Source organism: Vitis riparia, chromosome 7, assembly GCF_004353265.1.
Source record: "Vitis riparia cultivar Riparia Gloire de Montpellier isolate 1030 chromosome 7, EGFV_Vit.rip_1.0, whole genome shotgun sequence".
In the NCBI taxonomy this organism is placed as follows: Eukaryota; Viridiplantae; Streptophyta; class Magnoliopsida; order Vitales; family Vitaceae; genus Vitis; species Vitis riparia.
This window is the reverse complement of record NC_048437.1, coordinates 28,271,883-28,286,689: the sequence shown is the minus strand read 5'-3', so window position 1 is coordinate 28,286,689 and position 14,807 is coordinate 28,271,883. Positions and strand designations below refer to the sequence as shown.

At 35.8% G+C, this 14,807-nt stretch overlaps 2 protein-coding genes across 4 annotated transcripts; both read right to left on the bottom strand.

Annotated features, from left to right (window-relative positions):
- Positions 1 to 171: 171 nt before the first annotated feature.
- Positions 172 to 3,502, bottom strand: LOC117919075 (SOSS complex subunit B homolog). 2 transcript variants are annotated; one of them, XM_034836124.1, is made up of 2 exons: positions 3,330 to 3,502; positions 172 to 945 (listed from the first exon to the last, which is right to left on the bottom strand). In XM_034836124.1, exon 2 carries the CDS (start codon positions 920 to 922, stop codon positions 509 to 511), a length of 414 nt encoding a protein of 137 aa, XP_034692015.1. In that variant the 5' UTR covers positions 923 to 945; positions 3,330 to 3,502; the 3' UTR covers positions 172 to 508. The 2 variants fall into 2 exon arrangements, with proteins under 2 accessions (XP_034692015.1, XP_034692016.1); XM_034836125.1 differs by having other exon boundaries at positions 3,390 to 3,499.
- A 1,368-nt stretch (positions 3,503 to 4,870) lies between these two features.
- On the bottom strand, positions 4,871 to 14,351 carry LOC117918724 (nodulin homeobox). Of its 2 annotated transcripts, XM_034835579.1 has the most exons (18): positions 14,002 to 14,351; positions 13,126 to 13,177; positions 12,666 to 12,791; positions 12,390 to 12,548; positions 11,090 to 11,173; positions 10,673 to 10,801; positions 10,185 to 10,391; positions 9,465 to 9,596; positions 9,232 to 9,327; positions 8,681 to 8,842; positions 8,068 to 8,359; positions 7,850 to 7,963; positions 7,701 to 7,770; positions 7,503 to 7,551; positions 7,224 to 7,292; positions 6,363 to 6,896; positions 6,207 to 6,241; positions 4,871 to 5,760 (listed from the first exon to the last, which is right to left on the bottom strand). In XM_034835579.1, the coding sequence occupies exons 2-18, from the start codon at positions 13,165 to 13,167 to the stop codon at positions 5,208 to 5,210; spliced, it is 2,853 nt and encodes a 950-aa protein (XP_034691470.1). In that variant the 5' UTR covers positions 13,168 to 13,177; positions 14,002 to 14,351; the 3' UTR covers positions 4,871 to 5,207. The 2 variants fall into 2 exon arrangements, with proteins under 2 accessions (XP_034691470.1, XP_034691471.1); XM_034835580.1 differs by lacking the exon at positions 11,090 to 11,173.
- Between the last annotated feature and the right edge of the window lie 456 nt (positions 14,352 to 14,807).

The following is a 14,807-nucleotide window of genomic DNA, read 5'->3' as shown; positions in this document are numbered from 1 at the left end:
TTGTTCTTGAAAACATGTTGACTATGATTCAATTTCTCTCTCTCTCTCTCTCTCTCTCTCTCTCTCTCTCTAGCTGGTAGACACCAAAATTTTGCTTCATGCTCATGATCTTCCTAGAAATATACTTTTGAGAAGCTAAAACCTCTTTTCATAAACTCAATAAGAACATTATTTCTAATCAAAAGTTTTTTCATATTTAATCGAACTTATACAATGATGACTTTGGTTTCAGCATTCGGGCATTGCCAAAAATAGGAAGCTATCCTAGAGGGCTCGGTAATCTAGCTTAAGTGGAGACCTTCTGGGAAAGGAACTGAGCTGGGAACTTCAAAATATAGGAGCCCCAAACCTAGAAGATTTTGTCACTTCTCGGCCAGGGAACATCAAGCCAATGACAAGTCATTACATCAAGAGGGCACAGCTGAGTAGAAGCACAGGCTCATCTACCCAATATCAAGATGTTTTATAGGTAATAACAAGTTAAACAAATCAAGAGAAAGATCTCAAGTCAAGGCACTGGTGGGAAGATACGTGAATGAGGAGAAATAACAGCATCCTGCACATACTTTTTGGGGTTGCTTGGATCAGGAATCCACCGGATCTCACTCATGTTTGGTGTTTCAACAAATGCCATGCAGAATTCTCCTACTTTCTCTGCCTTCCCTTTCTTTCCTGCCCTCAGCACAAGATTGTTCCGGTTGTAAGAGAAAATCCCATCAACTAAACGGATAATGTCACCTCCCTCAAATGCATCACACTCATCCCCCCACATTTGAAAATGCACAGCTGCAGTTTCATCCGCCACGAGTGCGATACATGTCTTATATTTACCTTCTAATGTCGTCTTCCCTTTATCCAAAATTATGAATTGTGTGTTTATGTTGTTCTGAGCTGCAGGTACCATGTCTTTCAAGGATAGCATCGTCGCTCTGCAACTGCCAGAACCTAGACAGAGAATCACAAGCTTCAGATTTTGTTTGAGCTATACATATTATCAACAAGGTTTAGATATTCAAACCCATAAAAATATAACAAATGCCCATTGGAGAGGAAGACATGAGCCGGAAAATCACTGATAAAAACCAGTTTTGTACAAAGCAAATTTATGAAACCTCTGTAAGGCATAAAGCAAGTGAGGAAAATATGTAATTAGTAGTTATATTGAACTATAGCATTACACTTCTTTATGTAGCTTAAGCTAACACTTATGGGGTTATATTGACTTAATGAAATTGACCAACTCGCTTGCACCAAAAGAGCACAATTTTTAGAAATTTAGAATTTGAATTGTGGGAGCTGCAGTGAAGAAGAAAGGACATATCATACAGAAGTTCTTTTTACTTCTTTTTTTTTCATTTTCATAGGCAAACATAAGCTATTATCAACAGCACCTAAGAGAAAAGGGTGTGCAAGGGAGTACATGGAGAGTACAAAAACAAAGAAAGAAAGAAAGGACCAAAAAAAAAAAAAAACAGAACTGAGAAAACCTATACAGAATATCTTTGACCCAAGCCCATCAGGGTGAGGTCAGAGCTCTAAGGGATTCTGCTCCAATCAAAAAATGTTTTCAGGAATACGTCTTTCAACGCTAGATCTGATGCTCCTTTTCCTTGAAAATTCTGTTGTTATATTCTAGCCAAAACATAGGGGGGGCCATTCTTCGTCTTTTCTGCATTCTTGCATCACGATTCATGCCAGACACACAGGAGCTTTCTTACAAACTTTGTTAATACCCACTGAAAACCAAACAAAGCCATCACAAGGTCCCAAAGCATTCAGGCTTCGATACAACGAGTTTAAAGATGACAAGCTAATTCCTTGTCACAAACAACACTCATTATTAGTTGAAGACCAACCCCTCTTCATAGTTGATCAACTGTTTAAATCTTCTCCCAGACAGCTTCCCAAGCAAAAGAACAAACCCTTAAGGGCGCAGAATCCAGTTCTCTTTAGTGGGAAACTTCAAAGAGAATTGAGAAAATAAGGAAGAATACTGAGACTTGACAGAAAGCTCTCATTCTCTATTCCCCCCACACCAAACTATCCTCACCTAATTCTCGGACAGCCACTGCATGAATATGCTGAAAAGATCTGCTCATTTCATCCACATCCTAATCATGAACTCCCCTACAAGAGCAAGGGTTCCAATAGCCTCACCCGTCCTCCTACATCCAAGCATTTCTCACTTCAACATTTCTACTAGAAGCAATTCTTAACAGATCTCAAGTCCACGTATCTATCTAAAACATGGTTTTAAGCTCATTTCCAACTGAGATACAAGTCCTATGCCAGAACTCGAGTCTGCCCATGTCTAAAGCTTCCAAAGTGCCATACCAAAAGCCTCTCCCACCTCTTTGGAACTCCAACCACCATCAGTACAAAACTTGCCAACACTAACCTGTTTTCATCGACAATTCTGCTCCATTTTAAACCTCCATAACCATTTTCTAAGAAGAGATCTTTTAAGGGTGCAAGCCTTCTTAAACCAAGCGCTCCATCTTCTTTCTGACAAACCATGTCCCACTTCTGAAGATGCGTATCTTTTCTTGCAAGTTTATCCCCCAACAAGAAGTCATGTTGAATTTTTCCAGCCAAATTGCTCATTTCCTAGGAATGACAAACAAACAGATAATAAATTGGCAAACTGGAAAGGGTGCTCTTGATAAGGGTCAGACTGCCCCCTTTGATGCATCAAGTAATCAAGCAGATAACAACAGTTAAGAAGCTGCAGTCTTCAAGGACATACTCAAAAGCCCAAAAAATATGCTCTATTGATCATTTCAGCTACATAACTCTCTTCCAACTTCAAGAATCAGAGAAATAGAAGGTGTCTCGACCATTAATCCCTAGTAAATTCTTCAGAACATGGAAAGAGTTTTGAGAAAAGGGAAATTGTCTACTAACCAATGCAATGCAATTCAATTCAATCATTTTCACAAACATGTAGTGCGCCAACCTCTTCCATTAGGACCATTACAATCATTTAATTTACAAAACTGAAAATAATCCACCAAAACATGTCATCAAGAAACCCCATCATCAAAATTAATTTCCTCAATTAGAGGAATAAACAAAATCATTATAAACAAAGATTTGACTAAACCCATTTGGCCTGTAAGCTTGACTGTCTCTTTCTGGGAAGAAATCCTAGCTGTATCGTTGAAAGCTCAAAACTTCAAACGTTGTCCCATATTTCTAATAATTGATTGCATTATCAAAACCGAAGGACCATAACAAAGCACCAGTAATTCAGCCCTACGAATTTCAACAGAAAGCCATGCCATTTCACATCAATCAAATAAACAATGAAAATTATTTGAACTTAATACCTTGAGGAGCTCGCTACTGAATCCTCAACCTCTCACGCTATGATTCTAGTTCAAACTCACCCAATATTTTGGTGATTGAATGCTTTTGAATTTGGTGACTTTGCAGCGCCAATTTCAGTTTTTTCTAGCCTGACTGCTTGAGGCAGTTATTCTTTGTTTTGGCTGTTTCAAGGTAAAGCATTCACCCAATTTTGTAAATGTAACCTTCATTCTTTTTTTAATCATATTTTGACCAAAAAAAAAACCCTTTAATACTTTCTTGTAAAAATAACCATTTTTAAAAAAAATATATTATAAATACTTAAAATAATTAATGACATTTATATTAAATTTTGATTACTTTTCAAACAATAACACGGGAAATGATAAATTTACAAATATAAAGAGTATTTTATCTATTTTAACCAATTATTTCTTTATCACACAGGTATAAAAGAAACGAAAATGGTAAGCTATCCCCGAGAATGGTAAGCTATCCTAGTAGAACCTATGAGAGAAAAAACTCCGAATACTCAAATTTGACTTAAAAATATATACGTGACAAATTGATAATGTCTTTTAATATATATAAAAAAGGTACATTTTTGTAGTGTAGCAAAATTAAAAAGAGTATTAGTTACCATATTTGAAATGATCTCCCAAACCATTAAGGGGATTATTTTGGAATACCCATCTTAGAAGAAGGGGTATGGATATATCAATACTTTACTGTCTTGTAAATATTATATGGAATTTCGAATAAAGAAAGGGAAATCCAAAAAATGTCTATTTATAATAAATTATTAAAAATAAATAAAAATATTTGTATATCATACACACTCCATTTCTTCATATCAACATTAAAAAACATTATTTTATTATTTAATATTGCTATATATCATACTCATATTAAAAAAATCCTAAGTTTAATATATGTATTATTAATTATTTAATCATTTATCAAAAAATTTATCCAAAATTCTCATTTTTTTTAATCAATTTTTCATGATTTTTTTTGTTTTAACAAAAATTCTCATCAATATGGATATTTCTATAAAATCCAATCATGCATGAGCCCTTTTGTTTGTGTTGATATTTCAATAAAAATGCTTTGCTTTGGACTTTTAGTGAAGCACTTCTTCCTTGAGTGATTATCGTCCTCAAGCTATTTGTTGCCACTTTTCCTGTAAGCCCCTATGGCTGCTAAGGGATTTGGTTTAACAAGAAGCTCCTGATGAGTATCACTTGGAGACAAGTTACCAGATTCCCATGATATCAGACAGGTTGAAGGCAATATCTCCTGAGAAACCCATGATGCAGATGGACAAGTTTTCTGGAAATTACCATCATTTCTTCCATATAATTTCATAGATGGGTAGAGAGAAGCAGAACCAACGTTCATGCAACAAACTTAAGGAAACAGGATTCAGCATTGTTCTTCCTTTTTGTTTGTTTGTTTGTTTGTTTTTTGCTTTTTTTTCATGGATGAATCACCCTTCTTTCTTTACATCGTGGGATTGAATATTTTCACCACCACCTGTTCTGCAGCTCTATCTTAGGTATATCAACACAAGGACTACATTTTACTCAGATTTCCAGAAATTATGACTGAGAAATTAGGATTACAAAAGGTTAGAACAGGAAATGGCTCTGGAGCAACCCATCCACCAAATGTTTGATGAAGTATCCTACTTTACTCGTACATACAGATTCTAAACAAAAAAGAGTAACTCCTACAAAAGATATGGGAACAACCGTGATGAGGAAAGAAAATCTCAAACCAACTGTTCCTGGTTTCTGCCTAAAATATGATCTTTGAGCTATACCGAAGAGAATTCACAGCTTGCAGGTAACAAAAAAACTCTTATCAGAGCCCTTCAAATGGGGTTGCTTACTGATTCACTTAGACCGCAAAATGAGAAGTTTGTTTGAATCCCACGAGACTCTCATTACCCCAAGCTTAGTTTCTGCCTCATCAAATGAGGTGCCTGTGGTTTCAGATGGGTGTGGAAGCCTTGACCACCTGTCAGCCTTGAGCTCCATTACATCCACCACACAAGTCTGTGATTCCTCCAAGTTCTTTCCATACCATTTACCTTGCACCTGATGTACCTTTCCTTTGCCAATGTTGTCTCCTTGCCCATCCAAGAGTACAACATACTGACCTGGCTCACGCCGCACAAATTCTGCAGGGGTAATATCAACAAATTCTGCAGTTGCAGCCTCCGCATTGTCAGCACCAGCTCTTGACACGCTTCCTCCAATTGTGCTCTGGTGAGTTCCTCCTCTTGCAGTTGATGGTGCAAAAAAGTCCTCACCAGGACTCTCGGGAGAATCATGGAGAGACCCTACTCCTGATCCAACTTGCTTGTCAGGAAAAGTACTATCCACCTCTGATGCTACACGGACATCCTTGGCTGCGCGAGCTAGCCTCGCTTTTCGATTATTTAACCTATTGATAATAAGAAAAACAAAATTATTAAAAAATAAATAAATAAATAAAATTGGGCCTGTTACCACCACCAAAGAAGCACAGATTAGAAACAAAGAATTAATAATAAAACCTCTATGTTTTAGAACAGAGAACATCTCAAGCTGTAACTAGCTAGACTATCAAGTGGAATATTTTCCCACGGCCATCAACAAGCTCTAAATAGAAAGTCATTCTACACCTGCAAATAATTTTCCCTACTAGCATTTTTGGCTGTTCTCTGTTTGATTGCCAAGAAATCAAAGAAAAAGAAAACTTGTAATCTTAGAATAGTGGGTCTAACCACTGAAATTTTCTTTTCCTTTTGTCCTCTTAGCTGTTGAATGTAAGTTCTATGTCAAGCAAAGAAAAAGAAATATGGAAACCAACAGAACTTGTTCCAATATTAAAGTGAGAGGTTTCCTTACCAATTTTTCAGCTGGGAAGCTGTAAGCTCAGGACCCTGGAAAACATAAATATAAGAACTTATTAGGGAGGGAACACATCCTAAATCCTATTGGTAATAAATGGGAGATAAAACAAACTTTGACCAATTAATAAACTACGAGGCTCATTTCACTTACATGAAAGCTCAGTTTATCAGCCCATGATTGAATTAAAGCAGCATTTCGCTGCATGTCAGGTTCATCCACAAGGGCCTTCTCAATTAGTGTCATCTGTGTATCATTCATTATGGTTCGCTTCCGTTTTCTTCGTTGCTTTTCTTCAGATGGGATGATTTCAACCTTTTCATCTTCTTGGACTCCTCCAGACCCGCTTGCTTTGATATGCTCGTTTGATTTTGGAAACTCACTGTTGTCAATTTGATCAGTTGAATTCTTTCCTCTCGTGGAGCTTGAATCTGACCCACTTGTTTCAACATTCTGAACATCTTTTTCACCATCTCTCAAAGCTCTACCCAACTTATTTTTATCTTTCCTTCTATCTTGCCTCATTACATCATCAGCTTGGTCCATATTTCTGCCAAAGAACTGGTCCACTTCTTGCAAAGTTGAGTTCTCTGATGTTCCCTCTTTAAGGTTAGCACTTCTGTTAGTTACATCTGGAGCTGCTTTTCGCAGCAAGGGTGATGAGCAACCACCAGTACTTTGTGCCTCCTAAATGGAATCAAACTTCATTATCAGTTTACAGTGTTCAGTTGAAAAAGAACAGCACAGCACCATTGAAAAACAATAAAGCAGTTTAAGAATCATCTAACTTTATGTCACTTCTGAAAAAGTTTCATGGCATCTTATACCATAGACAACTTTGTTCAAAATGTAAATGCTTTTTAGAAGTTATTCTTAAATCTATAATAAAATTCATCTTGGGATTCTCATATCATTAATTTGTAACCTTGGCTAACCAAAACAAAAATGAAATGCGTCTCAGGTAACTTGTGGTTATCAATTGCGAGCAAAATGAGATGAACTTTCTGCAATCACCTGATGATGTTCGCCAATATCAAGTCTAGAAAATTTATCCCAGGACATTGAGCCCTCAAGCTTGCTTTCCTGAAAGAGCATGTCAAGCAGGCACAAGAAGGTAAATTCAGCAAAACTTTTAAGGAAAAATAAAATGAGATTGCCCAATAAAAGAATGCAATGAACAAAATGTTACTAATATTATCAACAGGTAAACCCTTTAATATATTCGTGATATTTATCAAAAAAAATATTATCAACAGGTAAAAGGATGAGGACTTTTACACAAACTCAACTTACTTCTAATTCAGTAGGAGTTATTAGAGACTGTATTTCCTTAAAGAATACCCTGCATTGAGTGAAAGAACTGAAGTAATTAGTGACTGTATTCCCTTAAAAGAATACCCTGCATCAGAATTGAAGTCAAGTAAAATGAAAGATACAGTGCATGTAATTGATGAATAGATGTGCTCTGCATATGGTTGAAGTACGGATCACCTTAAGAGCTGCACATCCTCCTCATTTAAAAAAAGGGGAATTAAAGATTCTGCATGACCCAACAATGAACCTGCATATACAAGTTACTAATAAGAAATTGAAAAGTGTTTATAACCTGCAACTGAAACAATCATCAAAGTGATAGTTACGCAGGTTCTTGCAGACGGTGGCAGCTTTTTGAGCATCAGAAGAGAATGAAAATCTAGGTCGCTCCATTTGCAAGCACTCCAGACATTTGTGAAGGAAGAGGTCCTTCTCCTGCTCTGGGGAATAGAACAGAAAGCTTATAAGAGAGTAAGAAAACACTGATATCATACACATAAAAATTTTCATGCAAAATCAAGAAGATCTAGGACAAAGAATCAACCTTCGCATATGTTGGGAACAAAACAATGGAGATTTGCAATGACTTTGACCAATAATGATGTTCTCTGATGCGCATAGGGAGCCTGGGACATGTTATTCTGAATAAAAGTGGATTCTGAAGACATTAAATTCAGTAAGTCTGGTGATGAAAATGAATCCAAAACCCACCCAGCAGCTACAAATGGGTCATACTCCAGGGAAGCATCTTCTTCTCGTACCGGAAGATCAGAAGAACACCAACTAGACAAGAACTCTCCATGAGGGAGCGAAAAAATTGCAGCCAAAACTTCAGTCTGGAAGGAGATGCAAATAGCATGGTCATAAACCTTATCATCACAAATTATTCAAAAGCATGATATATGGTACATGTAAAATACAGTATATGACATACTAAGAATAACAAGTAAACCTGTAGTTCCTAACAAGAAACAAAACAGTGAAAACTCTTGAAAAATATGTTATTTCTCATTCCTCAAGCTCTAATGATCTCAATAGAGTAAGGTATACCAAAACGTCACTGCAGTAACTTATTAAATGGTAGGAAAACATAACTAATGCAAGAATCCAAGCAATAGAGTATGATGAAAACTTAGAGGTATCAGAAAATAACTCACAAAATATACTGTAATGAAAGATCGAAAATTTGAATCATCAGAGAAGATATCGGCTAAACGCATTGCATTGAGTTGCAGAAGCCCTGTTGGGTGAGTTTTTTCAGAGCCACCACTAAGATATTTTTGGTCTCCGCCAAAAGCAGTCTTCAATAACTCAAGAACCTACATCACAACAATTGTATCAAAAGTGAGCAGCATTATTCTAAAAGAGATCTCCTAAAGAGAGATGAGTCTAGAATCATGGTGGGCCAATCACAAGAAAGATCTTCAAAGTGAAGTGGAAGGCATCACTCGTAGTTTGGATGATACCACATGGGATCTTCCATACACCAAAAAGAGAGAAAGGGAAAAAAAGAGGTGGGGAGGGGGGGGACTGACACATTCAGTGGTGTATAGTAGATCTTCCATTTGAAATTGGTAAAAGTGGGTTCCGTCATACTACCTCTGCAGAACCCATGGCTATAAGCCATATTGATAGTTCTTATTGGTCTATGGGAAGGATGTCTCTTTCTCTAAATATAACAGTATTTCATTATTTGCAGAAAACTAACCTCTAGTGCAATAGACTTTGCTAAATCCAAGCTTCCTGGATAGCTGGCAACTTCATCCAGATAAGAGATGCTTTCTGCTTCACAAAGACACAACACCTACAGAATGGAGAGACATAGATAGATCAGTAAACACAAATTTATTGCAGAAGATAATACAATAGGATCTGCGGCAGATGCTTCAAGCAGCTTAACCCTCCAAACAAATGTTACCAATGCCAATCACTTGAACATACAATTGATAAGACTTTCGCCTTCAGCCTAGACACAGCAGCCACAATTGTAGAGGATTCTTTAAACAATGGCGTGATGCACAACTTCAAGATGGCTTGAGCCAGCAAAAGAACGCCACCTTTTCCACATAGTTCCTGAAATAATAACAAAAATCAAATGCCACATTAATATAAAGAAAATCGAAAAAAAAAAAAAAAAAAAGAATAAGGCAGGGCGCTGAATTATCATATTGATAATATCAAATATATATTTATAAGGGAATCAGTTGATTCAATAGTTGTAGAATAAAACCTAAAACCTTATATTGATTCCACCCGTGGGGATAAAATCTATGGCTATTGTTGAATATAATGTATTTATAGTGTACAATCTTTTTTTCCTTTCTTAATATAGGTCACATATATGGTAGTTAGTTCAACCTAGCCTTGTATATATATTTCTCTATTGTAAGAAGTTAATCATATGAATGAGAATTAATGTTTTCTCTTTCTCTCTTTCAACAGCTATATTGATATATTATGTATTCATGATGATCCAAACAGTGTTTTGTAATTGCATAAATAGCTAAGCATGATTCTGTATTTCAATCCAAAAGAACAGAAGGTTGCTTATTTTATCCAACCAGTTCAAAATGTTAGCATCACATATAAAACATAAAAGGTACTTCTCCTGACAATCCACTTCATTTGTGAGATATACGATAAGAGAGTTCTGAATCGAACCTTATTCTTCAGTAGGCGCTCCCGAAACATTTTTTGTTGGCACAGAGACTGAAGAAACTGTAAAGAAGCTTCGCATTGCTGGCAGAGAGAGTTGACCACTTGTTCAGCAGGGCTTGGGAAATCAACACATTGAGCTGATAGCTTGATTTGGAGAGACCTGATACTTAAATGGACTGCTCTAAAAGCTGCATCCATAAATATGTCAACCTGTCACAGAAATAAACATGATTAATGACACACATATACCTGCTGGACTGTGGAACTTTAGAGGCACAACAAAATATTAACAAGAAGACAGGTAGTATATAATCAAAATGGGTGATAAAAAGCTGGTGAACTGGTAATAGAAAATCAGAGAAACAAAACCCCAAATAACAAATCCTTGTATCCAAAATACGTAGTTGCTTTGAAGTAAACAAGTACATGTATCAAACCCAACCTATTTTCCATGAACAGAGGCATAAACAAGTCACATTGTGGAATTATACCTTAGGGTGTGCAGTTAATACATGACCAAGATCTTGCCATTGTGTGGAAATAAATCCCGTTAATAGATATAGACTGCAAGCCACCAGTGCTGAATGCAAAAGGGGTGCATGACTTGAAAGTTGATGTTCCTACACATAAAATAAGTTTAAAACTGATAAGTAATAAGAAATGTGTCTTCTAGCATGGCAGCCAATCCTGGCTAAGAGGGTAGCTATGCTGCTTGAGGAATTTCAATGTCATTTTTAGTCCTCCATGATCTGGGTTTAGGGTTTTGCTTTTATCTATTCCTTTTCTGAAGGATACCTCATCCTTCTTCACTCTGCAACTTCCTCTTTATGCTAGAAAATTGTTGTGTCATTCCAAAAGAAAAGGACAGCAAAGGAAAACAGGCCTTAAAGTGAAGGATAAAGGAGAACCTCTCTAGAACTGCCAAGAACAATAAGCAACGCAAACACCAGATCAAGCAGCTGCTCTGATACTTTTACATCATCAAGCAAAATCTGTAAATATAGTTTGAAGACAAAAAAAAAAAGGTTTTTAACCAAGTTTCTGATAAACTTCTACCAAACTCTTCCATAAAATGCTATATAATCATCCAGAATTGTAGGAAGAAAGAGCATTAGGCATTACACTCCAGAAAGATGCCCATGAACAAAGCCAAGTGAATGAAGGAATAACAAATGAACAATTCAAGCAATTGACCAGAACCATCTCAAAGCATCCAAATTTCTCTCTTTCAAAAGAGATCATTAAACTATATAAGATCAGTAAAAAAGTGTCATGCTATAATAAGTTTCAAAAACTTCCAGGAAGAACAAGAGAAAATAATTAAAAAGAAAAAATAGGAAAAGATTGCCAATATCAGAGCAAAAGCAATTTTAAATCATTAGCAAACAGTTCAACTGTCAAGTACTAAATGGATAAAATTAAGTTAGTTGAAACATCAAAATTAGATTAAGACTATAAATGTTGCAGGGCATTGTGGCAATCATGATCAATACTTGTCTCCTAGTTATACAAATGCAATAGACTTTGTGTTGTGGAAACATCTGTATGCATAACTTGTGGTACGTTTACCCATATATGAAAGCTAATCATGCATTTGTATGAGGCCCAGCTTTACATGAATTGAAATTCCACTTCCAGAGTTTATATCCTTAATCCAACTTAGAGAGAGAGATGTGAACCTAAAGTCACACCATGACCATTTGAGATTCAAGGGCTGAAAAAGCATGCATTTCTTGTCAGGGTGACACTAAAGTTTTAAGAACTAAAGATGATAGGGAGCAATTTAGCAGAACATGTTTTCATCAAAGCTAAAATCCTCTATTTTGAAAAAGAATATGCCACAAATCCAAGATCTTAATTCTTTTTTATGATTATAAAAATGTCATGCCAGAAGGAGATCTCAGTGTTCCTAGCAGATACATCTCAACTGAATGAAATGATTAGGATTACAATCAATGATGTGACCAAGCTACCCTTTCTCTCCACTACCTTCAAAATTCCAGCAAATTGTAGTCCAAAACTCCAATTGAAAGAACATGATAAGCAGCAACCATATGTGATAAATCGTTTTAGCCTTCATATACACTTTAATAAAATAAAATCTGCAACATCAACCACTCAACCCACCAAAAAGACGCCACACAAAAAAATGAAAAATAAAATAATAAAAAGTGAAGCAAAACTCTTTGTAAGGTTAATAAAAGCAACCTGCTCAAGTTTATTCTGCCGAGGTGCTAGATCACACAAGGAATGTAAGAGTCGTAAACCACATAACAAATATTTGAACAAGGCTTCGTCTTTGTCAGATGATATAAGCACTGCGATGAGATGCAGAGGAAGAAACCCCGCAAGTTTTTCAGCATCAATCTGAAACATAATATAATATAATTTATATCATATTTAAAAATTTTAAATTTAAATTTATATCATATTAAGGATAAAATTAATATGAGTATCACAATGATGATACAGTGGATAACTGACCTGTAAAGATGGCCCCTTTTCAGTAGTGTACTGAAGGGTAAAATTTTCAGAGTCCCTCAATAACTTATTAAGCTCCTGAGAGTTAAGAGTATGTAAACCTTTGACTGCTGAGACTAAGTCAATGACCTGTTTATGTGCACAAAAGAAACAGATTCATGCCAAAGAAAAAAATGAGGGAGTGAGATGGGATCAGAACTCAGACTATATGAACAAAGTTGAACCAAAAAAGGTAAAACTACTAGAACTGCTCGTTTGTTGCTCAAGATAGGGTTGAACTCAAATCAAGTTTAAGCTGACTCCACCATAGATAAAGCAAACTGCATCTATACACCCTAACATCAGCTAACTATGGCTTTTCAACCCATAATATTGTTTCCACCTCCACCAAGTGATAATTAGGTTAAATATTACACTCTGCAACGTAAAATTTTCAGAAAGATTCATCTGATGTGATACTTACTTGTTCAGTGCAGTATGACTGCTCTTCCTTATTATGCCTCATTCTTGAGAATCTGGAGCCAGGACAAAATTTTTCTATGAGCAATGGAAAGTCCTTAGATGCATTTCAGGGAGATTCCATGTTTTTACAGTGTTCTAAAGCCAATATGATAACTCACAACTTAGCATAACTGAAAATTTTCATGGTTCCAATCCACATGGATACCAACAAGCTACCAAACACATGCTGAATAAGCACGTATAATTTTTGTGCTTAAAAACAGCTTGAGTAACCATGGTATTGGAACTGTAATATATAAGTCACGCAGGTAGCTTAGTAGCTATCATATGCAACTTCAAATTATAAAAGCACTAATATATTTGCAAAACTGCATTCATAGGAAAAGGTAGTTCTCTATTGTGATATGCAGCTCTTAAGCAAAAACCCAACAAAACCCAGAACTCGGCTGACCTTGAATCACAGTAAAACCTACATTTAACAAGTACCCATTTGAATATTTCCAATCATTTGCATCATAACATTCCTGAGAAACTCCATTAATCAACTGACTAAATTTCTCAACATGCAATACACCAACTCCCCAACAGTCAAGATACTGAACACCCACATACAAATACCAATCATTCAACCCCAGAACTAAGAATTCCCTACATACACCAAAAATTACACTCCAAATTTGAACCAAGAAAAGAAAGGGAAAAAAAAACCGCTTCTTGGCTTAAAGCTAAAAAAATCTTAAAACCCAACATCAGAAACCCTAGATTCAGAAAACAAAATCAACCCCACAAACGGAAAAAAAATTTCAGATTATCACAACAAATGCATAAACAACACAAACAGACAAACACCAGTAAATCAAAGGTACAGAAACCACACCTCAGAACTGTACCAATGGATTCCAAGACGAAAAATGGGCGCCAAAAATTGGTAGATTGGTTTATTTTTTCCTTTTTTTCTTCTGCTTGGTTTGGCTGGATAACAAACTGTAGAAGATGGAATTCGGATTTTGAGAAGGTGATATGTGATTGAGGATGGGGACTACGTTAATGTGAATTTTTTTCTCTAATTAATAAGATTTAGAACTGGTAATGATAGTGACTCTGGTAACTAACGTGCGCTGGTGCAGTGCGTTTGCTTAACCTCTGCCTCGTGGAGAAACAATAGGTAAGCGTGTGGCAGCACTGGCAGAGGACTCCAGGCTGTGTTTGGTTGTCGGGAATGCGTTTTGCGTGGCAGGAATTAGGGTTTCCCTGAAAAAGGATTTTCTTGTGGAAAAAAAAAAAAAAAAGCGTCTAAAAGGATTAGAATTCACATACTGAGAAAATGGATATGGAATCATGCCCAATAAGAAAAATTTCTCAGAAATTTTTTGGATAACAATAAATATTAGTTTTCTATTTTTCATTTTTTTCATTTATTTATCAAACTATTACAAGAATTTTGGGATATAGAATATAAATTTTTAGAATTAAAAAAAAAAATTACTATGTCTCTATTTGGTTTTTGGAAAATACAAGAAAAATAAAATAAAATAAAATAAATAATTAAAACATAAGCGTGAGAACAAACTATAAACATATGAAATTTTTCAAAAATTTAAAAGGATTTTTCTCAACTAAAAAACAAGGGGAGGAGGAAAAAAGATTCGATTCTTGACTAGGGAATGTGTCTGGATTTTATTC

Excerpts from the sequence above, each read along its gene's own strand:
- LOC117919075 (XM_034836124.1), bottom strand. The coding sequence starts at position 922 with ATGCTATCCTTGAAAGACATGGTACCTGCAGCTCAGAACAACATAAAC.
- LOC117918724 (XM_034835579.1), bottom strand. The coding sequence starts at position 13,167 with ATGAGGCATAATAAGGAAGAGCAGTCATACTGCACTGAACAA. Across the intron at positions 9,328-9,464 it reads AGGCGAAAGTCTTATCAATT|GTGTTGTGTCTTTGTGAAGC; the intron begins GTATGTTCAAGT and ends TCCATTCTGTAG. Across the intron at positions 7,552-7,700 it reads GAGGATGTGCAGCTCTTAAG|GGTATTCTTTAAGGAAATAC; the intron begins GTGATCCGTACT and ends CACTCAATGCAG.